The sequence below is a fragment of the Rhododendron vialii genome, chromosome 2a, assembly GCF_030253575.1.
Source record: "Rhododendron vialii isolate Sample 1 chromosome 2a, ASM3025357v1".
In the NCBI taxonomy this organism is placed as follows: Eukaryota; Viridiplantae; Streptophyta; class Magnoliopsida; order Ericales; family Ericaceae; genus Rhododendron; species Rhododendron vialii.
This window is the reverse complement of record NC_080558.1, coordinates 811,462-836,184: the sequence shown is the minus strand read 5'-3', so window position 1 is coordinate 836,184 and position 24,723 is coordinate 811,462. Positions and strand designations below refer to the sequence as shown.

General features: G+C 39.0%; 5 protein-coding genes across 8 annotated transcripts; 4 read left to right on the top strand and 1 right to left on the bottom strand.

The window, feature by feature from the left end:
- The first annotated feature begins 874 nt into the window (after positions 1-874).
- LOC131317666 (uncharacterized) lies at positions 875-3,932 on the top strand. The gene is made up of 3 exons (XM_058347218.1): positions 875-1,100; positions 1,238-1,328; positions 3,594-3,932. Exons 1-3 carry the CDS (start codon positions 1,028-1,030, stop codon positions 3,718-3,720), a joined length of 291 nt encoding a protein of 96 aa, XP_058203201.1. The 5' UTR covers positions 875-1,027; the 3' UTR covers positions 3,721-3,932.
- Positions 3,933-5,435: 1,503 nt separating this feature from the next.
- Positions 5,436-11,191, top strand: LOC131317665 (eukaryotic translation initiation factor 2 subunit gamma-like). 4 transcript variants are annotated; one of them, XM_058347216.1, is made up of 9 exons: positions 5,436-5,564; positions 6,403-6,526; positions 6,686-6,747; positions 7,790-7,902; positions 7,986-8,088; positions 8,370-8,597; positions 8,693-8,911; positions 9,795-10,055; positions 10,582-11,191. In XM_058347216.1, exons 2-9 carry the CDS (start codon positions 6,421-6,423, stop codon positions 10,882-10,884), a joined length of 1,395 nt encoding a protein of 464 aa, XP_058203199.1. In that variant the 5' UTR covers positions 5,436-5,564; positions 6,403-6,420; the 3' UTR covers positions 10,885-11,191. The 4 variants fall into 4 exon arrangements, with proteins under 4 accessions (XP_058203199.1, XP_058203198.1, XP_058203200.1 ...); XM_058347215.1 differs by having other exon boundaries at positions 6,377-6,526; XM_058347217.1 differs by having other exon boundaries at positions 5,454-5,564; positions 6,372-6,526.
- Positions 11,192-11,263: 72 nt separating this feature from the next.
- LOC131316162 (probable 3-ketoacyl-CoA synthase 21) lies at positions 11,264-12,577 on the bottom strand. The gene has a single exon (XM_058345438.1). It carries the CDS (start codon positions 12,575-12,577, stop codon positions 11,285-11,287), a length of 1,293 nt encoding a protein of 430 aa, XP_058201421.1. The 3' UTR covers positions 11,264-11,284.
- A 3,568-nt stretch (positions 12,578-16,145) lies between these two features.
- Positions 16,146-17,837, top strand: LOC131317664 (phylloplanin-like). The gene is made up of 2 exons (XM_058347212.1): positions 16,146-16,432; positions 17,064-17,837. Exons 1-2 carry the CDS (start codon positions 16,255-16,257, stop codon positions 17,348-17,350), a joined length of 465 nt encoding a protein of 154 aa, XP_058203195.1. The 5' UTR covers positions 16,146-16,254; the 3' UTR covers positions 17,351-17,837.
- A 2,807-nt stretch (positions 17,838-20,644) lies between these two features.
- On the top strand, positions 20,645-22,303 carry LOC131317663 (uncharacterized). Its single transcript, XM_058347211.1, has 2 exons — positions 20,645-20,960; positions 21,842-22,303. The coding sequence occupies exons 1-2, from the start codon at positions 20,677-20,679 to the stop codon at positions 22,104-22,106; spliced, it is 549 nt and encodes a 182-aa protein (XP_058203194.1). The 5' UTR covers positions 20,645-20,676; the 3' UTR covers positions 22,107-22,303.
- Positions 22,304-24,723: the final 2,420 nt, after the last annotated feature.

The window sequence follows — 24,723 nt, the reverse complement described above, 5'->3', positions numbered from 1 at the left end:
TTTTTCCATTTGGCATCCAGGTTTACCGGGATATGTTAGGTTGTGGACATCGAAATTGAGGGAACTCTAGAAGATATGTTAGAATCATGAATTTCCATTTCGAGAAAACTGTATGGGTATTGAGCTAGCTTATTGTGTTTACTTAAACGGTCTTGCTATTGTCAGCCGTCAGTCTATTGAGCTGATGATAAGTACACTAGAAAACAAAAAAAACACGTAATTTTGTGTACTTTTTGCACCATTTAATATACATTCAAACACTTATTATTGTCAGCTCAATGGGCTTATTTTAGAATTTTTCTTACTTAAAATCATCCTATCTCAGACCATCAATCTTTAGGGTGCACTTAACTTAAATTTAACTTCTTCTTTTTTAATTTAGTCCATTCTTCGCACTAAACTTATTTCCCATCCTTCCCGCTCTAACTTATGCCCGCATGCTATGTGACTCATCCATGTATTTTTGGCTTAAGTTTTGGCTTATTTTAACTTAAAAACTATTGACAGAATTCAGGTGGTTGATTTTATAAATCAAAATTTAATTTTTGATATGTATATTGATGTTGGGTTAAGCTAGTTTTTTTGCGTACATACACTACTCTACATACCCTACTAGATGAACCGTTCAAATTATTATGATAAATTGCCGATAGAGCCCCCACATGGCGGGGGTGCAAGCCCTATGTTTACACCCTTTCGTAAACAAGTTAATTTCTTTAATAAAAATAGACAAATTAGGCTCCGTAAAAAAATTTGTTATTCACTAAATTTAAAATTTTTATTTTTTTCTCTGTTTCTCTCCCCAACTAAACAATCTATTCTAGCCAAACAATAAAAGAGAATTTTTTTATTTTTTCTTTCTTTTCCTTGAGTTCCGAACATAGCCTGCCAGCCTGGTGGAGCAAAGAACATCGAACAGGTGGCGGCCTATACTCCTGCAAACCAAAACGAAAACGAAAACGAAAACCACCACGTTTACTATTTAGGCAAAAAACACCAATTTCTCCCAGAGAAGCAATCGAGGAAAATGGGTGAAGAAGCGAAGAACACCATTCAATCTCTCAGGGAATGGGTCGTCGATCACAAGCTTCGCACCGTTGGTAATATCTCTCTCTCTCTCTCTCTCTCATCATTTTTTGTGTGTATACATCTTACATATGCTTGTTTGTGTATATGGGTTTCTGGCTTTTGGCATCGATTTTCATGGGTTTTGGTTTGAATTTTTCGTTTGTTGAAGGATGTTTGTGGCTAAGCGGGATAGCGGGTTCGATCGCCTACAACTGGTCCCAACCCAACATGAAAACCAGCGTTAAGATCATCCATGCTAGGTACGACAACATTCTCACATGCCTATCCACAGGACCACAGCCCTTTGGATTGAAAAGAAAAGAAAGGATTGGAGTTTCTTGCCAAATCACTTATTTGATTGGGTAATTTGGCAAGAAATGGAGAGAAAAGTACAAAAATGATATCTTTTGATTGGCTTCCTCGCCAAGTTTTACGAAAATGGCGAGATTTTGTGAGAAAAGGTCTTTTTTTTTTTTTTTATAACTCTGGTGTTCGGGCAAGCTTACTTGCACTTCAACTATTTTGGGCCCAATCCCACCCACTTGTGGGGGAAAAGGCTCCCCTCTCTTATCATGTCGTTTCTTACTATCCAAAGGAGCTGTAAAATGCTCACCCTTCTACCAAAATCTGCTTGGTTCCCTGAGATTATACCGGGAATAAGGAAAATCTGCAAGAAGTTTTGATATATCAATTTTCCCCACTTGTTTTCGTTGAAAGTTTGTGGGCAGCAAACAGAAATTTCGTTATCCCTTTCGTGTATGCACATCTCAGATTGGTTTCTGACTTTCTTTCGTTGTTTGGGATTGGCAAAGCGATGAAATTGATCAATTCAAGTTTCATGATAATTCTGTTGATGAATTCTGGTTTATATATAATCTTAGATTTCTAGATTAGAAAGCAGCATCTACGATTTTAACCATTAGTAATTGGTACCTTATTTTCCTGAGGACTTGATTTTTAGAATGTTCCTCCCACTATATGAATCCTTCTATGTGAAATGTTTCATAGGTTAATATCCTGAGGACTTGATTTTTAGAATGTTCCTCCCACTATATGAATCCTTCTATGTGAAATGTTTTATAGGTAAACGATTCTTGTGAAATTACTAGAACCTTGCGTGTCCAAAAGGACAAGAAGAGATAACTATAAGATCCCTTGAACTAGTTTAATGCTATTTGTTTTGCAAAGATAATGTGAAGTTTGTTAGAAGATTCTGAGTTAATAGCCATTGAATCACAAGGTCGGATGCTCAATTTTTCCCAGCCTCTGTCCCGTCTCATCCTATCATTTCATAAGAATTGGTTATTGGTAGCATAAACATGACTTACATGAGTATTCAATTCGGGTTTTGTTAATAGGAATTCTTAGGTGCCCTCGGCCCTGTTATTTGAAAGTGTTTGAAGAGTGAATAATGTTAACTCCCTTTTGTTGCTTTTCAAGAGATCATAATTTTGTAGAAGACGTCTGTCTATAAGTAGAGACATGATAAATTTATGACAAATATTCCATCAGAATAAGGTTTGGCTAGTTAGTCATTGGGTTGATATGATGAGTAGATAATGGTCTATGTTTTGAGTTGGTTTTGAGTCGTTCATTTCTTTAAATGGTACGTGAATGATGATGATTCATTTGGACTGAATCGAGCCCCCTTTCTAGTGCCTGAGCCAGTAGCAATGCTTCGGTGCATAGTGCAGTTAGTATCAAAAGTCAGAACTTCTCATGTGGTCAGCATCCCTGAAATACTTCTAGGTGTATAGTTTTTCCAGAAATGTGGTACTTGTCATCGCCTATTATTGTGGTACTTGAAGATGTTGCTATAATCCCCTCCTTGATTAAGGGAGCCGCCAGCGCCCTTCCCTTCCTCTGTACTGACCTTAAGAAGCCAAGGGAGTAACAGGGAAAAGAAGAGAGACGCCACTCCTTCGCCTATTTAAGGCTCAATTTGTTGGCTAGGATAAAAATACTTATAGAAAGGCGCGCATCTAAAGAGAGTACCCCTAGACCACATAGTGAGCCACCGTTCCGTACTGATCCTTTTAGGAACTACCTTCTTTAAATGCGCTTAACCATGCTTTTGGTTGTTTGGATGTCTTTGGAGGTACTTTCAAGGAATTATCACGACTGCCACTTGAGTTTTGTGATATGATGGTACTTTAGGCATGGACAATGTTTAAAGCTTCTTCTAAAACAATGAAGAGCTAGCTGCTGTTGCTATTTTAGACCATTCTACTGGTGAAACTGCAAAAGGTTACTAGTTTTAGGTATGGGTGTTCGTTGCACTCCGAGGCTTGCTTAAGAGGGCATCAAATATCAGTTCTGAGACTTCCACCCATGTGATAGCCAAATTTTTTTTCTTCTTGTTTACTTGTTACCAAACTATTACCTTATTGTTTACGTCTTTTTCATCTTCTGCTGTCAGCAGTAAGCTTTTTTGCAGTAGCCCTCTGAATTTGATACATTTCCCTTGAATTTATTCAGACAGTTGCATCATGTATGTAACAGCTGTTTTTGTTTTGGGAAATCAGGTTGCACGCGCAGGCACTAACGCTTGCTGCATTGGCTGGAGCTGCAGTTGTTGAGTACTACGACCACAGGACGGGAGCAAAGCAAGAGCGTGTTGCTAGCTTTCTGGGAACTCCACAGAAAGATTGAGGCAGCCAGGACTTACATTAAACGTAGATGAACAAATTACAAAAATTGTTCATCCCACCTCCCTCGATAGTCTTAACATTGATCATATTTACACATTCCGAGATCAATCACAGTTTTGATTTACTAGATGTGATACCTCAACTTCATGGAGGGTAATTAAGTAGTTTGGATCTTTATTGTTATCAAAGGAATTATTTTCGGTTGTAGTTTCATTTACGCAATGACGATTTTGTTGCACTCTCATGTACACTCGCGAAAAAGGTGAACAACCCAACGGGATTATTTAGGTTCAATGAGAATGGCGTGTTAGGTTGTGGTTATTTATTTCGTTTCAGAGTATGTGGTGATGAATTCATTGTCCGACGTGATGAACCCCGTAGTACAATGAGAATGAAAATCAGGGAAAGATATACATGCTTATTTACTCAGATTCATCCTGTTCAAACTCAAAACACCCTAAAGGGAATGTAGAATTCATACTTGCGGATTATTGAAATTATTCTGTCAAAATACAATCTGAAATGGACTGGGGAATGTGGAATTAAAAAATAACATCTGGATGAATTTTTTCGATTCTGATTGTACCTATACTCACGAAACCCTTTCGACAAATTCATTCTACGCATATCATTCAAATACAAACATTTTTTTTTTTTTGTATACGATTTAGACCTCTATAATATAAATCCCCATTTCTAAATCTAAAATTAATTCACTTCCAAACGTCCCCTAAAATTCAAATGCAAATCTATTTATGTTGAAGTGTCTGTATAGCCAACCATTGTCAAATTTGGTATCAAATACGTAACAGATCCAAACATAAATACAAGCACGGATTGTTAAATACATGTGGATTATTTAACCGAATTTGAATTTGTTCGAGTCTATCTCTCTAACAATACTCACGGAGGGATGGAAAAAAGAAAAAAGGGAAATATAATGGAAAAATTAAGTGGAATAAATTTTCTGTTACGAATGTAGTTTTTGCTTAGCATCTACAAAACTATTTATCTATCACCAAATTTATTCTTTTTGAACTTTACCACCAACTTTATTCGCAATTTTAATTTATTTTTTTTGGCATAGACAAATTCAATTACTGTACGTACTAAACATGGTAGTGGTAAGTGGTAACATGGGAAATGAATGAAGGAAAAGGTTCATTTATATAGTAATTAAAATATGGGGGGCATCTATGATATTAGACAAAAATATAGGGAGGTTATTGCAGTTTAGTAGATTTCACTTAGAGGTGTTCACGGTCCGGATTGGTCGGTTCTCTAGAAAATCAGTAACCGGACCATTTCAAACGGTTCTAAAAAATTAGGAACCAGAACCTAACCAATATATACATGGAACCTAACCAGAACCAAACCACAAGACTGGTCCGATTTTGGTTTGGTTCCGATTCTATCCAATAAGCATCCAAACACTTATTCACAAAATATGAACTCATAAAATTAAAAACAAGAAGATAATCTGCTTAAATATGAAAGGAAGAAGAAAATAAAAACTTTCCTAATAAATTAAGATTATCAAGGAAAAAATTAACCTACCAAATTCAAATACATATTTAATTATACACATATGTCTTTCTATATTTTTTAGAACCATAATCTTACCGTAGAACGGACCAAATAAGACGGTTCAGTCTCGATTTTACAGTTCAGACGGTTTTCTTCTAACACCCCTAATTTCACTTATTACTATTTTTTTTCATTTTAATATCATCAGTATCCCTAGTCGACGGAAGCAGAAACATCTTTATACTCTCTCTCTCTTCATTCTCTGCTATCGAAAAGCATTCGACTGCTGCCGTCGGCTGCCCTAGATAGTAGAAACCGGTGATTCCTCTCTCTCTCTCTCTCTACGCACGTAGCTGTATATATCTATGTATCAATATACGTGTATATCACCGTATTCTGTAGCTATTTTGTGCGTTTTGATGTGCTTGTTTGTTTGTTTGATTCTCGAAGGTTTGATTTGCTCGTGTTTAGTTCCGGTTAGAAAGAATTACATTCGGATTAATTTGGAAGTTGGCGTTTAGTGACGCCAAAGACTAGGGTTTTAGGGTTATAAAGTGGAGGAATATGATGCCTGTGTTCTGGATCTCTTTGTTATGTCTGCCGAAAGTTTGTCGAATAAATTGTTTTTGTCGAGAATATCGATTCGATTGATTTTCTTGCTGAGTTTCGGTGTAGTATTGTATGTTCTTCGTAGATTTGTTAGAAGTTTCTATCTAGTTTTAAAAAAATACTGGAAGTCACGTTGTTAACTGTTTATTGCTTGTGCAACCCCCTGGGTGAGTCATTTTTGTATGTGTGCATGGACTTGGAGATAGCAGGATGCTGCCGTGTATGGTTTTGACTTCAATTGTATAATTCACTAGTGAGTGCTAAGACGGTGCATTACTATGGTGAGTAATTCATGAACGTTAGTGAAATGGGTGATTTTGGGACTTCTCTTATGGCGTGACGGTGTTGAAGAGTTAATGCACCCATTCAAGCACATCCACGGGGTTTGCTGTAAACTTCATGCTATCTGTATTGCCTTTAACAAAGCACCTCTTCTGCCAAAGTGATGCATTTTACATTTGATGTTCTGACTAGATATTTTTGAACTCACTACTCTCGTCCTTTCTGGTTAATGAGGGTAGCGAACCCATTTACTCTATTGGAGCAGGATTTGGGAATAGCCAAGATGTCTCGAAAAGGGTTGATGGAGCAGGACTTGAGCAAGCTGGATGTGGCACAACTACATCCACTCTCACCGGAAGTCATTTCACGTCAAGCGACAATAAATATAGGTAATTTGATGTTTTGTGTAACTTTTGAGTTTTGAATTTTTTCATCTTGTAGAGTTAAGATTTGCAGTTCTTATTCTCTTCATTAACGTCCCGTTGGTTGACCATAAAAGGTTTTAGTGCCGAAGGTTTAACACTGTGCTGTCATTAATTATTTTCCAGGTACTATTGGTCATGTGGCTCATGGAAAATCAACAGTTGTAAAAGCCATATCTGGTGTTCAGGTAATTGTTTGTATTGGTTACCGCCCATGATTTCACATGCTTGTGCTTGTACTGCAGTCTATATCGTGAATTTCATATTACTTGGAAGTGTAGTCACATAATCCTTAAGTAGGGGCTCTTCGCTTGCGCTCTCAATCCTTGCTCTGCGCTCACACTCTCAATCGTCACTCTTGCGAATCCAGTAGTTTTTGAAAGACGTTTTCACGCTTGCACTTGCGCTTCCACTCCCACACATACATTGTGACTTATCGTGGAACAGTGAAAGTATGAGTTTTGTTTGCAGGCTTATTTTTGTTCGAGTCTGTCATTCAGTCTCACTTTTTAGCAGTTGTGTATTCTATTTGTTTAATGTTAAAAATACATCTAGTAATCTTTTCATTTGCTTTTTTGTTCATGCTTGTCAGTATGGATGTAACAAACACAACACTGAACTAAACCATTAACAGTAATATTGTGAATTATATTAATGGTAATATGATTATTGTCAGTATGTGGTTCTTTTAAATTGGTTGGTTAATGTTTTGCCCACGCGGAAGTAGTAGAAACTGCGTTCAAAGTTGAGTTGATTGATTGTGAGTTCTCTCTTAAACGGGGAAAGTGAGTTTGAAAGATGTTATGTCTAGCTTTAGCTGCTATTAGCATTTTTATGCTGTTGCATGCCCACGTAATCAGATGGTCCCTTGCCACAAGGGTGAGAAACCGTACTGCTGGCTTGGCCGTTGTGCATGTATAAATTAGCTGCATGTCTGTACCACATCTATTCGTCAGTTATGACTTCTGAACTGTCAATTGAGGGAGCCTTCATCAAATACGTGAATCTGCGCGTACAGCTTCCCTGACCGTTACAATAAGCATCAGTTGTTTGAACACTGTTGGATTTCCATATTATTCAATTGAAGAGCCTTGCTTGTTATATCCTCGTACAGTCATACCTGAAGCAAAACAAAATACATTAACCAAGAAGTTGATGGGGCTTCAGTTATTGGTTCAAATTGACGCAATAAAATTTTTGAGGGTATTTACGATTTGTCAAATTTTGCAGACTGTACGTTTTAAAAATGAGCTGGAGCGCAACATTACTATTAAGCTTGGATATGCTAATGCAAAAATATACAAATGTGAAGATGAACGCTGCCCCCGCCCCATGTGCTACAAGTTGGTATCACTTAATGCTATGTCGTTACTTTACTTTGGCATTTCTTTTGCATATTGTACTCTGTACACTTAACTTTGTGCAGGGCATATGGAAGTGGTAAAGAAGACAGTCCAATGTGTGATGTGCCAGGGTTCGAGAATGGTAGGATGAAATTGCTGAGGCATGTATCATTTGTTGATTGCCCGGTAAGTTTTCCAAGCCGATATTTAGGGCCTTCTCTTTGTTTCCATGTAGTTTATCTATCTGTATGATTGCATACACATATACACGTTTGTGATTGTAACTATATGTTACTTAATCGAAGAGTTGATATTTATAATGTAGCTGGAAGATGGTAATTGCACGACTGGCAAAAATTACGTTCGAAAATGGAGTTATAGGTTGCAAAATTTGCTTCTGTTATTAGCTTTGTGACTGATATTTCTCTGTTGCGGTCTTAGATGTTTTCGTTTCTTATCTTCTACAGGGTCATGATATTCTCATGGCTACGATGCTTAATGGAGCAGCAATTATGGATGGAGCACTACTTCTTATAGCTGCTAATGAAAGTTGTCCACAACCTCAAACTTCTGAGCACTTAGCTGCTGTTGAAATAATGCGGCTTCAACATATAATAATTCTCCAAAATAAGGTTGATCTTATTCAGGAAAATGTTGCTATCAACCAGCATGAAGCGATTCAGAAATTCATTGAGGTCTGTTGTTTTGTGCCACCTGACATCGTATTTTTCCGCCCCTCTGGTTTGTCAATTAACTCTGCTAAACTGTATCTCCGGACTTTTCATACTAGGGGACTGTTGCTGATGGTGCCCCAGTGATCCCAGTTTCTGCACAGCTTAAGTATAATATTGACGTTGTGTGCGAGTATATTGTGAAAAAGATACCCATTCCAGAAAGGAACTTCATCTCACCTCCTAACATGATCGTAATCCGGTCTTTTGACGTCAATAAACCTGGGTTTGAGGTTGATGAAATCAGAGGCGGTGTTGCGGGTGGAAGTATTCTTAAAGTATGTTCTTCACTTTCCTTCAGAATTAAATGTTCATTATATTTCTTACTAGCCCTCAATGAAAATACGCGAAGAGGTAATGAAATTTGACATGGCATATGGGTACAAACAAGGTTCTAAAAGACGCCAGGCGCTAGTCAGCGCCTAGACATTAGGCCGATTTTCCTTTTTTTTTTTTAATTTTTCTTAAATATTCTCCTACCCCCTCCCCAAGTTTTGAGAGCAAATACCACAATATAAGTAGAACACAGGATTTTCGTGTAGGACTCTCAAGGCACAATTAATCTAGTAGTAGGAGTATGCCATTTTGGGTGTTGAAAGGGTAGTAAGAGTAAATAGAAGCACATACATACTCCTACTACCTTTGACACTCAAAAGGACATACTCCTACTACTAGATTAATTGTGCCTCGAGAGTCCTACACGAAAATCCTGCAGGTACCCTTTCGACTAGGATATTTGTATTTCAATCACCTCTCACATGGGGCAACTGTTATTGGTTTTTGATAGGTAAAATATTTGACATGGTATATCTTTGATGCGTGCCATCTTCTCTGCTATATATCAGAGGCTTGCATTTTCAAGCCCAAAACAAATGCAAACCTACGATAGTGCTCCAATTGCTGATGTTTTCTCGATCCTGTAGTTTGTATTTGGGTTTACAAGATATTCCTCTCTTTTTAGCTGTGACTTGTTCATCAGATTTGCAACCCATATGGGGGAAGAACAAATTTTTATTAGCATATGTGAGTTATTCTCACTTGGTTCAGATCTTTAATAAGTTGCTTTTCCTCAGCATATTAAGCTGCAGTATCTTGGGAAGATATCATCAGGAATTAGGCATTTCCATCATATTGGTATCTTATATTTTCTGTTTTGTGCAGGGTGTTCTCAGGGTAAATCAATTCATTGAGGTTCGTCCTGGGATTGTAGTTAAAGATGAGAGTGGCAACATTAAATGCACACCGATATACTCTAGGATAGTTTCATTGTATGCAGAGCAAAATGAACTACAGTTTGCTGTACCTGGAGGTCTCATTGGAGTCGGCACAACTATGGACCCTACTTTAACACGTGCTGATAGATTGGTTGGTCAGGTTCTTGGTGAGGTTGGGTCACTCCCTGAAGTTTTTGTTGAACTAGAGGTAAATAAATCCTTCAAAATTTGTTGCTTACTTCTGTAACAGTTAACCAAAGCTAGCCAAACCAAACCCTTTTGACTGAATCTATTGTTTTTATGACAGCATTCTATGCCAATTTAGGCCTTCCCCTCCCCCTAACATGTCCACTCACGAATCACGATAGTGTTATTGTTTGATTTTACTGTTGTATCTTTTGTCTCTGTTGTTAATGGCTAAACAACCTTATCCTACTTTCTCTCGACTTATCTTCAACTGGTGCTACCCCTACCAATTCACAATATTTCCATATCGAAAGTATCCTAAATCTCTCTCTCCTCGTCTTACTAGTCATCCTCATTTGGAACAGTTGTCATGCTCTTCAAATCTCTTTATTTTGTTTCTTGTTTCACATTCACTTCTGGCATCTTCATTTTATTGCCACATCCGTTGATACTACTATGATGATTGCATTCTACTGGATCTATTGGACTTTTCCAATGCCCTTGGATACGATGATCTTTTGTGCATAACACTGCTTTTAATCTCTCAGGTGAATTTTTTCTTGTTGAGAAGGCTTCTGGGTGTAAGGACAAAGGGCACCGAGAAGCAGGGAAAGGTTTCAAAGCTAGCAAAGGCAGAGATCCTTATGTTGAACATAGGTTCAATGTCAACCGGTGCTAGAGTTGTTGCTGTGAAAAATGATTTGGCGAAATTGCAACTCACCTCTCCAGTTTGCACCAGCAGAGGCGAGAAAATAGCTCTTAGCAGGCGAGTCGAGAAGCACTGGCGTCTGATTGGGTGGGGTCAGATTCAAGCTGGTATCACGCTTGATGTTCCCCCTTGCCCAATTTGATTGAATTCCACTTGCAAATAGAATTCAGAAGGGAAAAGAATACGAAGAGAGAATTGGTTTAGATAATGTGGGAGGGTAGAAAACTGTTGGGTACAATTTTTGCGAGATGGAGAAGAAAACATTTTTGGTGTTGGATGCTTTATGAATTGTTTGTGACGGTGTTGTTTCGACTTAATATTTTTGCAGTATGGTTGGACTTAGGCGGATACTGTAGTTGCATCTGTTGAGTGTTTTGGATCTCGTCACTTTCGGTACAAGTTTCTGATCGTAATTCATCCGTTTGATCAATTATTTACATTTTGCTTAACGTATTTTGAATCCGTGAGAGATTTTGTATTGACATGCTTAGTAAGAAAGAATGCTAAATTTCTGTTAGATGCAAGGGAAATTTTCTTCTCTTTTAGTCTATCTCCACAACATCAGGTATATCTACAGGATATGAATCTATCCTATCACTCCAAGCATTGCCCTTCTCTGGCTCAATAGTGTGAAGACATTTCCACACTGCACTATTGCTTTTGAACCCACCTCCGAGGCAAATTTGCCATACTCTGTTACCCCTTTTCATCCTCCCTTTGGTTTCTGTATAGCTAAGTTCATACCAAATCGAAGAAGACGAGGTATTTCCAAACCTATGAAGTGTCATCTTTGATGCCTCCATCTCGTCCTCTGTAAGTTTCAGACCTTTCTGGATCGCGAGAAGCACAGCTTTTCCTCCTGGGTGTATGCAGAAATGTTCGAAAACCCTCTTGAAGTTTGGCGTGTAGGTTTTCCTCCTCCCTAAAAGTCCTGTCTTCTTGCAAACAACCGATAGACCATATCGAAATTGCTCGCTAAATGGCAAAACCAGAGGTCCCAAAGAAGCCATGTTTGCTTTTAGTGCTTCCCCTGCAACATTCAGTATGCTCTTTGATATGGATATCCCTGTTTTCTCTTCTCTGTCTTCATCTTGAAAAATACAAGCATAAGATTGATCGTCTTGCGCCCTGCTTATTCGAATGACATGTTGAAGTTGATATTTGGCGATCTTCTTGTCTTGTTCTTTACTAGACAATAGAATTGCAGCACCTCCCATTCGAAACAGACAATTTGCTATCAACATCGAGTGGTTCTTTCCAGTGTACCAATTCTGGCTTAGAGATTCACTGCTCACTATCAGGGCAAGGGAGTTCTGATGAACTTTCAATAAATCCTTTGCTAAACCAATGGATACTAAACTGGCACTACATCCCATCCCCGAAAGGTTAAAGCTCAAGATATTGCTTCTCATTCTGAATTCATTGATGACCATTGCACAGAGAGAAGGTGTCGGAGAATACACACTACTGTTAGTGATTAAGATGTCTATGGATCTAGGGTTTATCTTGTTCTTCTCTAACAATTCTGTGACCGCGGAGAACATAACAGTCGTGGCCTCTTCTTTGCTGAACGAGAGAGATTTTGTAATGGGTAGTTCTCTGAGAGAAGGGGGAATGCAGGTCTCTTGGCTTAACCCTGATCTTGCTAGGATCTTGACCTGGAAAGAAATGGCGTCGGGGTCGAATCCGTTGTGTATGAGGTGCTCTAGGTACATGGACATGGGTACCCGGAGAGAATCCGGTGGGCGGTAGCAAGTGAAGTCTAGTAAGTAAATGGATACCTTCCTCTTGTAGAGAAGAAGATAGAAGAGACCAGAGACAATAGTGACTACCATTATAATATCATGTTTGGTGATAGAAGAAATGAGCTTGGTGAGAGTGGAAATGAGTGGCATAATGGAGGCCATGAATGAAGAAGAAAAATGAAGAGTATTTGTTGTGGTGGTTGCCGCAGATATCGAATGAAATTTTGTTTTCGATAGTTGTGGTATTTACGTAGACGCATTTGGTGCATATAACAAGAAACTGCATAGGAGTGGATTCGGAGGGAGTTGAAACACCATTTTTGTGCTTGTCTCAAGAAAACAATTTGTACAAGCAAGGTTCTCAACCCTTACTCTTTTTTGGTTGCATTTCAAAACTTCTCTCTTGCTTTCTTGTATCGCCTAACTATCTAAGGAAGTCAATGAGACGCTTAGGACACAGACAATGAGTTACGGAAACAATCCATCGGGGTATCCGAACAGTTTCAGGCCATCACTTGTAAATTTAGCCGTTTCGGTCTATTGGATCAGATACCGGGTTATTAAAAAATGTAAAAAGGTTTTGTGTTCAACACCCGATCGGCATAATGCCCTTTCTCTCATGGGTCTTGCGGGTGACATTCTATGCCCATTGCCCAAGGGTTTAGAGTTCGGGTGGTCTAATGTGACCTTGCCTAAGGTGGGGGTTCCTGGGTTGCCCAAGAGTTATAAAGGCCTTTTGGATCCTTTTCCCATTTGTTGTCCCACTTTTGTTTCCCACCTTTCCCGTACTTGCCTAAGGTGTATGGACCAGTTTTTTTTTTTTTTTTTTTATCGGTAAAAATAATTTCATTCATCACAAGGATATAAAATGAAATCAGTACAACACAGTAGGAGTAGAAATGCATTGAGCAACTTCTTCTCGCGAGATCTAAACTTACTTCTTCGCCTCTCATTTTTAAGTACACCTGTTAGCAAAGACGCCAACAAGACTCCCAAGGGCCAAGCCCAATCTACGTCTTATGTTTGAACGCAACACCAAAACACCCCAAACCTAAAAAAGCAGACCAAAATAGCCAGGCCCAAGAAGTTGGCCGGCCCACCCAACAGTACACAGCAACCCCAACTCTTTTGCCTCTGCACCACGTCCTCCACCGCCGCTTGCCGCCGTTGCCGCCCACATCTAACCGCTGCAAACTCCTCCGCTTTACAAGCACCTTGAATAATTCTCGGAATTAATCCCATCATCCGCTACTGAGGGCCGATTTAAAGCTGGCGCAAATCCACGTATGATTGGTTTTTCGTCTCAATATGCCAATTTGCATCTTTGCGCAAAATTGGTACCCACACCTCTTTTGATCAGTTTCAACAAATGACTAGTCAGTGGATTCACATTTTTGTTCTGTTCTAAGTTGCCTGATCAAGCAGTCAAGTCCACTTCATTGGACCATTTTCCAATACTAAAATTCGTGGCCACAAATTTCACTTTCTGCTTATCATCAAATTTTTGCCAGTTGAAAAGGGTTGAATCCAAGTATGAAACCACAAGCCTTGCTTCCATTTGGTATGGTCCAGAACTAGTAGCAATGCTAGTGCGGCCTAGCTTGGATTTAATTTCGAGTTTTCTGGTCCAGTTAAGCTAGAGACTTTTCCTTGTAAATGTAACTGATATGCAAAACATGTTGATGACTTCGACGAACAAATATTGAGTCCAACGGTAACACCATCCAACCTACATAGTTTCGTTGATTGGTTGAGGACCGTGAACAAGATTGGAGGAGACATCCCCTTGTCTCATTCTAACTCAACTATGTAATTTTCACTACGACAATAGATTTTACGTAGGTTGTTGATGCTGCCAAGTACACAGTATCAGTATATCAACCAACACTGGACTGAGATACTCGATATTGGCACAGTTAGAGTTGAGATTGTAAATCGAACTAAGCTATTCAAACTCAACTCGTTAAAAGTCCGTTTGAGATATATTGGTTATATGAACAACCATATATAGTTCAAACATGACAAGAAAATCAAACTGCTCGAGCTCTGCTTGAGTACAAATAAGATAAACACTGGATGTATTTACTGATCATAGAGCTTATAGAGGAAATTAATTATAAAGGCGGAATTGGAATCATAACATGCATGGAGGACATCAAGAATGGATTGACCATGTTATGGATAGAAGCAATGAGAGTATTATTGAATGCATGAGAGAAAAGAAATCAAAACCACGTAAAAAGTCAGATTAATTATCAATTAAGTTTCTTAACTTTATTCTCATTGTATCTCTATATGAATAATTTCATCAATCATATTCGTCTAGGTTTACACCCCAATATTGGACACACCTGGTGGTTAATGCTTGAGAGATTTAGGGGTTTGTTTCCCTCCTAGCTCTCATGTTCGAATCAAATCTTTTGTAGAAAATACATACGAGATTTTGTCCTAGCTTTAATGGAGCTTGAATACACATGTTCTCGAAACTTGTTAAGTTTTCCAACCATCTTGGAAACACACGAACTCCCCTCATTTGCAGCCCTAACGATGGCATGCATAAGTACAAAATGTTGTGGCCTTTTAGGTGTTGGGCTTTGGCCCTTGGGGTTTTCTCCTTGATTGGCATCTTGCCAATCAAGGGTTTGGGTCTCGGATAGGCACTTGCTGCCTTTCTCCTTGCCCTTTTAGTCTTCATAATCCTTCAAAGATTAATAAAACTTTTTCGCCATTCAAAAAAAAAAAAAAAAACTAAATCCTTGGAGAAGTCTCAAGAGATTTTAGCTAGTTGCAGCAACTTGGACCATATAGATATCTCAAATTGCTCACTAAGACAGAAGAGCAGTCAAAATGGGGCTAAGTGAAGCATGCATGCATGTGCCAGTGGAGCTTAGGGGTTGCAGTAGGGTTCACTTTTAGGGTTAAGCCCACAAAGGTGGCGTGCATGGTGATGAAGAATGACATATATTGAGATGTGCGAAATTCTATCGTGCTGCCTCTAGCAAAAGGGTATACCGTATCCCCCAATCAACGGCCCAGATATGTTGATGGGGAATGCAAATAGCAAGGGCAGAACATGTTGGTCGTTTGCATGCGTGAAATAGAATAGACAAGAGTCGTTGATGTAGATCGATACAGATATCGACCGCTTGATAGATATCAAGTTTTTTGGCTCCAATATCATATTATCATTATATGACAGAAATAACAATGAGTTGAAAAAAAGAAGTTTATGAGCCTAAACCCGATAAGTACCAATTCCTTTCCTATACAGATAGCGGATGCTAGATTTATACTGTCGATTCAATTGCTCTAAATTAAAAATTCTTTTCCGCCGCCAATGATACTATAATTCTCGTTGGTGCGACAATCCAAAAACAATTTATCGCATTTTTCTAGACTTTGATAGAAAAATACAATCTATCTTGTGAAGAATGGCCTCTCTAACTAGGTGTTGTTAGTCTACTGTATGTACCTACTTTCCTTTCTGACAAAATCAACCAAGCCTAACCGGTCACGAGTTGTAGTTGTTGATATTGATTGAGTTGGAGCATATGTCCTATACTTCACGCTCGATAATCCCTATACCGGTTCTACCCCGACCGGTACCAATACCATTACAGATATATAGTAACATGGCCTCTTATATATCCTCTATAAATAGGCAACATTGTACTGAACTATAGTCCTACATCAGTACTTTGCAACTGAGCAATACTCCTAGGCATTAGTGAATATTCCTCACCACAAGAAGCTAGCTAGTTATAGCCATGGCTTTCAAATCCCATTCCCTCCTCTTTGTTTCCCTGATGGTTGTTGCCATGGCTGCAGCCCCCATGGCCGAAGCCCAACTCGGACTTATCAGCGGTTTATTGGGCTTGATCAAAATTGACGGCCTCGTTCGTTGCTCTGTCAATGCCAGTACTACTACAGCCCCAGCTTTCCCAAGTGATAACTCACACCTAGACTTACAACCTGGCCTCTCCACAAAACTCATGACTTTTATCATTACATATTCTGCATATATATGGCATACTTCTCGTATTTAATTCCTGATACTACTTTCTCATGTGCCAATAATGGTGTAAGAACAAAACTTTTGTTGTGATTGCGGCACTTTCTTTCACTCTAAAACGCCATTTTTTTTGATCGGCAATCTAAACCGCCCCTTGAAGGATCAGATTTTCAAAACTCAAAATTCTAAAACCGCACACTCAAGTACATTATGGCTGCCATTGGGGGGGGGGGGTGGTCCCAGACACACTGCTTCGGGACCCACAACAATGTTAGTGTACGTGTAGGTGTTTGAGTAGGCGTGTGTGGTGTGCTAGCAGAGTTGTTCTAAAAATGACGGTTAAAGAGAGTTTTTTAGAGCGGACGTCTTTGTAAAATATTTCCTCCAAAAAAATGCACAAAACCATAAGATAACAAAGAGCAGAAATGTTATACAAATGAAGTTATACTAGTACTGTTTGGGGTTCCGAGGCTGCCGCGCTCCCGCGCTCCCTCCATCCGTCCTGCAGATAGGAAATTATTACGCCAGCGATTGCGATACTAATGTACAATATTTGTCATGCAGATGCGCTGGTTCAATTGCAGTGTGGATCGGGAAATGTAGTTTCCAGCGCAACAACAAACGGCTCCGGGCTATTTTCCATAGTCCTGGACCCTCTACAATTCGTTCTTTCCACTCTTCTCACGGGCTGTAACTTGGTAGTCAAGACCCCGCTCTCAAACTGCAACGCCTCCCTTCCAGGAGTCGGGGGCCTCATCTCCAGCCTGCAACTCATCGGAAACACCCTTCTCGGCCTCCTCAACATCACCAACATTGTTCCGAGCGGATTTAATTTTCTTCAAAACCTCTAATCTTGATACACAATATGGAGTACTTGTTGGGATAGCATACCATTAATACTGCTACTAGAATAAAGCCCATCTGGTGAAATAATTCAATATTTCGGAAGCAAACCTTGTTCCTCTTACATGAAAATGGTGGGTCCTGACTCCTGCCATAATTTTGGAGGCGAGAGCATTGCTCTTGAAGTGCTGAATAATTTACCCAATTGGTTATAGTTATACTACTCATGTTTTAGTCTAAACTCTCTGTATTCTGGCACATAAATGAAGGGATCGAAGAGATTGTGGCCGATCATGCTCATCAAGAATTGACCCGAAATTGGATCTTCATCTCTTGGGACAGTTTGTGATGTTCGCATCGATCTATTCCACGTCTCTCCATGTACTTCATTCTGATGCCTACTTATTTGCTTACCTGATTGGCAATTAATGAATCGTAAATGGCCTTTACAGGAGGCTACATGTACTGCCATGTAATAAAATGCAATTAATTGAAGTCTTGTTTGTGTGGATCGATTTTACTGCCTAGCTAGTTTCAATGATTGTTAAGGCCACGTATGCTTGAATGAAGAATATTTTATATTTGATGGTTCGGGAATCGATTCTGAACGTGGGAAAAAAAATTTATTATAGAGATATTAAAAAAAAGGACCGAATTAATTACCAAATACCTTGGGATGTTGCTATCGGAGCATTTCATGAGTAGCAAAAACAATTGATCCACGACAGCCATGCATGCTTCTAATTGGTGAGAGAGAGAGAGAGAGAGAGAGAGAGAGAGAGAGAGAGAGAGAGAGAGAGAGAGAGAGAGAGAGAGAGAGAGAGAGAGAGTACTACGTTAATCAGTTGAAGTTCTTCAAAAACTATAATTTTCCAAAAAAATTGGGCTCCTACCCTTCATTAATTGGTGATCGCTTACTCGTGTTCGGAGTGATTGCTCGATCATTGTTAGTTTTCTCTTTTTAAAATAAAATACTGAAAAATATTTTGAACGTTCCAAGAATATTATTGGACAGTGGCCCTGTTTAATGTAATAAACTTGTCACTTTGTGGTGACTTTTTTGCCCCATGGCAAAACGTGTTTCAATTAATACTGAGTAATAATTAAAGTGTGCATACATACTTACAAGCAAAACAAAGTCCACTTCTATTTAATTAGTAGCTTTCTTTTTTTCTATATCTTTGAAGAGATAGACTTTTTCACGGAGTTGTTGTAATCATGCGATTCATGGAGCCGCACGATTTCGGCTTTGAATGGCTGGTTCAGATTTAAATGAAATTTTTTCGAGAAAGAGTTTACCGAAAAAGTTTCATTAATATCCGGACCGTCCAATACACTCTTTGACGGTTGTGATTTACCTCTGTAAACAATTGTTCACGAAACACTCCGTTAAAAAGATTTTATCATCTTTGAATTTGTCCAATAATTAACCAAATGGTGACCGGTAGTATCTGAATTAATTATGTTGCTAGCTACCAGTCTCCCACATACAAGAACGTGAGCATTACGCGGCCCAAAATGTATTGGACGACTCATTATATGATGTAGGTAAACTTTTCCTATGTACGAAGGGGTGGTATATAAGATGGTGTGTTGTGCAGTGGTATGTGCAGGAACGTGTTGTGCACTTTCGAGTTATCGGATCGTGTATTCGATGGATCGGATATCATCTCGGCAATAAACGACTCTCGATCGTTGGTTGCTGAGATGAGATCGAGCCGTTAGATGCACAATTCGACGGCTCAAAAGTGCACAGCACGGTTTCACTGCATAGCACCAACCCGAAGTCGTTCACCTACCTACTTTGTGTGTGGTCCACGCCCAACTTCACTCTTTACTTCGGTAGTCGCCGCGATTCATTTTGTATAACTTGATTTCTGGCCCGATATCGGTAACCGCTTGATCCTAAGCATTCAATTCCTTATCTAAAGTTATAGACTAAATTTTTTTGAACTATATAAAACCAATGCAATTCAATTCGTTATCTAATGTTCTAGAATCCCCCGAGTTCCACTATGGATACGGATGGCTTTGCAGTGCCTGCTTCAAAATCTCACACAAATGATTCGAGCTAGTTAGTTGTTCATTAATTTTTAGATATTTCACGAGTAATCAATCTCAATTGGATATACTGTAAATTTCTGATCCAATTTTCCAAAATTTCCTTATGAATAGACGGCTCAAATTATTTGTATGGGATTCCGAAATGGGCCCGTAAAGCCATAAGGATTTGTGCGCTTTGTATTTTCGGATTTGGTTTTGGGGGAGGGGGGCCGCCGCCTCCTCCTCCGCCCTCCTCCCCCCCTCACCGTCTCCCCTCCTCTCTCTTTCCCCTCCTCCTCCTCTCTCTTCTCCGTCGGTGTATCTTCTCATCGGTTTGGGAGCATGAGCTGTTGTACATGTGTTCGTGGTGACCTCGTTCCGGGTGTTCCGACCTCTAGCCAGTGACCTGGGGGCTGGATTCGTCTCGGCTCCACCTTGTCTTCCTAGAATCCGGAGTCTAGTGGCTATCGGCAAAGGTAATAACGTTGTTTGGGGTTAGGCTCTGATGAGGTTAGGTTTCTTTTGTTTTTTCTGTTTTTTTCCGGCCGTTTGGCTCGATTTCTACCGGTTGGGTCTCCTCAATCTGGTTTGTACAGGTCTAGTACTTTAGATTCGGTGGGTGTTGGATGGTGGGCGAATAAATTTAGTTAGAGTTTCGGTGGTCTGGCTGGAGTAGAGAGTTTCGGTGGTGCGGCATCAGTGGTGGTCGTGTTCTAGGGTTCTTCCGACAGCGGTGGTCGGTGGTGGCTGTGTCAAGATTTTCCAAGAATAGTACCGTTACTGTTTGGTCGGCTGCGTTTCTCTCTGTTTTGGTTGCTGGTCAACAACAGATCTGGCGGTTGGGTATGTTTGTTCTTCGGTTGCCGTGGGCGCATTGCCTGTCGGAGATATTCCCCGGTGTTGCCTCGGCCTTAGCGCTTGGAGCCTTGCGTAGTAGTGAAGGTTTGCCTCGGAGGACTCCACAGCTCTAGATTGGGTCACCTGGTCCAGTTTCAGCCGGCGGCCGTTGGGGCTCGTCCTTGGGAGCAATTTTTTCCTTCTCGCTTGTATTTGTTGTTGTTGTGATTACATCTGCGCTTATTGTCTAATGGTTTGTGCTGAGATTCCGTTTGGTATCTCTCTGCCTAGTCTCGGACGGGATTCTTATGTCGACACTTGTGTCGGCTGCTTTTGCAGGGTGTTCTTGAGTCTGTAGCCTAGCGTGCTTTATGCAGTAACTCGTGTCTCGGATTAAATAGTTTGGTGCATTTCTATATATTGCGATGTAATATTTGTCTTCAGGTATGAATGAATGAATTACCTGATTTCAAAGTATTTTCGGAATCCCCCACTCTCTCACACACCCCGACCCAGTCCTACCTTTTTATTAATTTCGTCGTCATATAGTTTCGCATATATATACATACATACATGGAGACTCTCAGCGTCAATTAATACATATACACAAACACCTTTGCTGTTATTGCCGGAAGAATTAAAACTAACAATGGCTCTCTCTCTCTCCAACGCCAAGCTTCTTCTTCATCTTGCTACTACTCCACTCGCAGATGCTCTTTCCCACCTCGCCATCCGCCGGTGAGTATATACATTTATAATTTAAAACATGATTAATTGCAACTTAGATTATGAATTTTCGCATAAAATTAATTTCTCAGGAATATATTCGTTGGAGGTCTTTTGTAAGTAATAAGATCTGTTTGTTTTAGATTAAAAAATATGTACCGAATTATAACTGATCAGTCTTGGAAATATCATAATTAGAGCATCTGCAACCCATCCTACATATATTTCTCCATTTCATCAATTTGGAAAAAGTTCTTTCTTCAACCCATCTGGCCATCCTTTATTTCCTCTTTTTATTTTGGAGGACAAGTTAAATTTGATACTCCAAATGGGAACAGTAAATGGGGGATCTTCCAACTCCAATTTTCGAATGCAAAATACAGAAAACATTAGATTGGAGTGAAACTGAATAAAGATTTGAAATAGAGATGAGATGCAGATATATACAATATATGATTGGGTTTGATTAGTAAAATTCTCTATATTCACTTTTTGATTAGAAATGTTAGTTTCATCCTCTCTCAAATGAAGAAATAGAAGATGTTGGATCTGAGATGCTCTCACATCGTCTAAATTTACACCACACCCACCTGCCAGGGCCAGGATGCCATAGGTTTGTTTTAGTATTTTTTTGTTTTGCCGTTCAAAAAAAAAAAGAGAATGCCATAGTTTTTAAATTTCTGTTTGTAAATGATTTTTCTCGTACTTATTTAAGGGTTCGGATTCTTTTCGGTCCAAATCTAAGCTTAGAGATCGAAAAGAGTCTCCGAACAAATTCAAACGCCGTATGTTCCAGACGGTCTCATTCAGTCCAAATTAAGGACTAGATGATCCAATTCCATTAGTACTGTTTCTTTAAGTTAATTGTATTTGATGAGAAAAAACCAAAACAGGCGAGTTATAGGGTACGCCGTGGGGGCAGCATCACGTGGAGGTGAGGCGGCTGGTGGCGGCAAGCAAGGGTCAACGTCCACCCATCAAGTGGAAGAGAACGCTGTGATCCATGAACATTCTGGATCCACCACCACCAGCACTGCGTGGGGTCCGGACCCGGTCACGGGATACTACAGACCAGACGATCGTGCGGCTGCGATTGACACAGCGGAGCTCAGAGATGTGGCCCTAAATCACAAGGAAATTACTAAACAGCAAAACTGAGGAACAATAATACTGTACAATACAAGAATGGCTCAAAATAAACAACGCCAATTCTCAGTCATTATAGTATATGGTTGGATTTGGCCAACTCTTTTATGAGCTTATTATTAGTTTTAAGCTTTGCAGATGTATATCTCCTTTTCTATTTGGTAAAATTTAGTTTGAAATTTGTGATACGAAAGAGTAAGTTACAAAAACTGCATCCAAACAGCGCATTTGTTTTTGATAATCAGATGTTCCAGACTAGCTTGCATGCAACTCGACTAAATTTTCAAGGCATCGAATCTAACGACCAGGTGAACCTTCCAATAGCCCTACGGTTTGGATTTTTACCTTCCACGAGGTACTAATGTGTGAGCTCACATAAGACAAACACTTATTGCTTTTCTCATCCCCACTTAAGCAAAAACAACTCGTGTGTTCTGGTCATGAAGTATTGCAATCTGTCTTTGGCATAAACCCCAAGGGATAGGCAAAACGGATATGAGAAAGCAATAAGTGCTTGATCATAAGGTCGTATGTTTGAATTCCCTTTTTCAAATCTAGTCATTGGTTGAGATGTCATTCTTACTCTATAAATCATAAAGAAAATAATGCCTTTTGACTGAAGAATTAAATAAATGGAAAACGTATAGGCAGGATGATACAATATTCAACAATCAGCAGCAAGTCTCTTTCTTTTTTCCCAGAAAGAAGAACTACACCACGTTATTGTCTAATGTAAATAATTTATACTCCCTCCGTCCCAAAATATTTGTCCGGTCCGCAAAACGAGGACTTAAAAATAATGCATTTCTTTTAAGAAAAAATCCAAACATTTTTCATAAATTAAAAGAACTCATCGATATCTAGTGAATTGTTAAAAAAAATTTAAATTTTTCTTGCAAAAAATATATTATTTTTACGTCCTCATTATGCGGACCAGACAATCATTATAGGACGGAGGGAGTATATGTTTCGGAAAGTACCTCGAATAAGTAGTAGTGGTGGCACATTATTAATTTTTCGTTTTCTTGTTTTTTTTGGTCAACATGATAAGATACTTTCATTAATAAAAAAACATAACAATGCTTGATGATGAAAGGGAAGCCGAGATAAAAGAAAAAAGAACAACACAAAGAAACTCTTAGATCTGAGATCGATAGAGAAAAGACCTCTTACTAGACAGAAGGGATCCATCACTTATGGGAAAGGAAAACACCCATCAAGGGCAAAGCCTTCCCCTCCTGCCGCCGCATTAGGGTGGTGAAAACCCTCCAGGGAGGGAGGGGAAGAAAGGGAGAAAACCGCTATGGTTTTTTTTTTTTCATAGAGAAAGAAGCTCTAGGTAAGACAGAGAAATTCTAATTGCCAATAATTCACTATTTGGACTTCTTAGAAAAATACAGTACCTATATTTAAAATTTTCGTTTTCTTATTGGCTGGGTACATATATGTAAGATCGTCATATGAATTGAAAAAAAGAAAAAGAAAAAGGAACCACATCCGGAAAAAATAGGGCTAGTGGTCAAGTCCCATTTGTGTCACTGTCTGCCACACTTCTACGGTTTTACCACAACGAAAAAGTCTTGGAGATAATAAACAAATAAATAGTACGACAGGACGGAGCCAGTAATATATATTTGATAGCGGGACCAATATTTAGAAATATAATTGATCTTCACCTTATTTGTTAATGAAATTTTTTAATGTGAATTACTACTAAAAAATTATTGGTGATTGACAAGCCTTAGGAAAGCGTTATTGTGCAAAATGTCTTTGATATTTCAGAATTATGAATATAAGTTTGCAAAAAGTGTATTCTTAACCAAAAAGTGCCCATTAAAAGTTCCAATTTTTTTTTTTAAACATTGGATGGGTATTATGCACACTTATTGACCAAGGATTAGTGTAATTGTAGTGTTAAAAAGAGGGCAAAGCTTACAATTTTAGTGAAATTGCTTCATACTTGGGGTAATTTCTTTAAAATTGTGGGGTCATATCCACATAAAAATTTGACCAATTTTAGTAAATAAATGTGGAGGTTTTTTTTTTGTCATTCGTTAAACCTAATTTACTCTATTCTAAAAAACCTGAAAAAGGAAATAGGTGTCAAGCGACAACACTTGATTCATGATAGCTCCGCCCTTGATAGTTGATCCGAATATTCTGACTTATTAAAGAGCTGCCTTGTCTAGTGAAGATAGTGCTTAATTTTGTTTATGCTTTATTTTTCTTGAACTCTAACTGATTGACTTCTGATTATGCGAAACCAAATCAAATGAGAGACACCCTTAATTTCTGACTTTCTTATCCTTTTGTTGGGTAAGCCAACCAAGAAAAGATAACTAATTGGGACTAACTCAGTTAGTCAGGACTTTTGCATCTCATTAGGAAGTCAGGAGTTCGAGTCTTCCCACTTGCGTGTGGGTATTCTGTCCTTTGTATTTGTTGAAGTTATTTCTTCCCTTAATGGGGCTTATAGTTGAGTTAGGCTTATCTTGTTTGTTCAGTTGTTGGGCTTTGTTATCTCATAAACTCTCACACAATAGATGTAGTGTCCCGTGATTTGTACTTTGTACTTCATAGATAATATAATGATCTCTCCTATCGATTGAAAAAAAAAAAACCCAAGAAA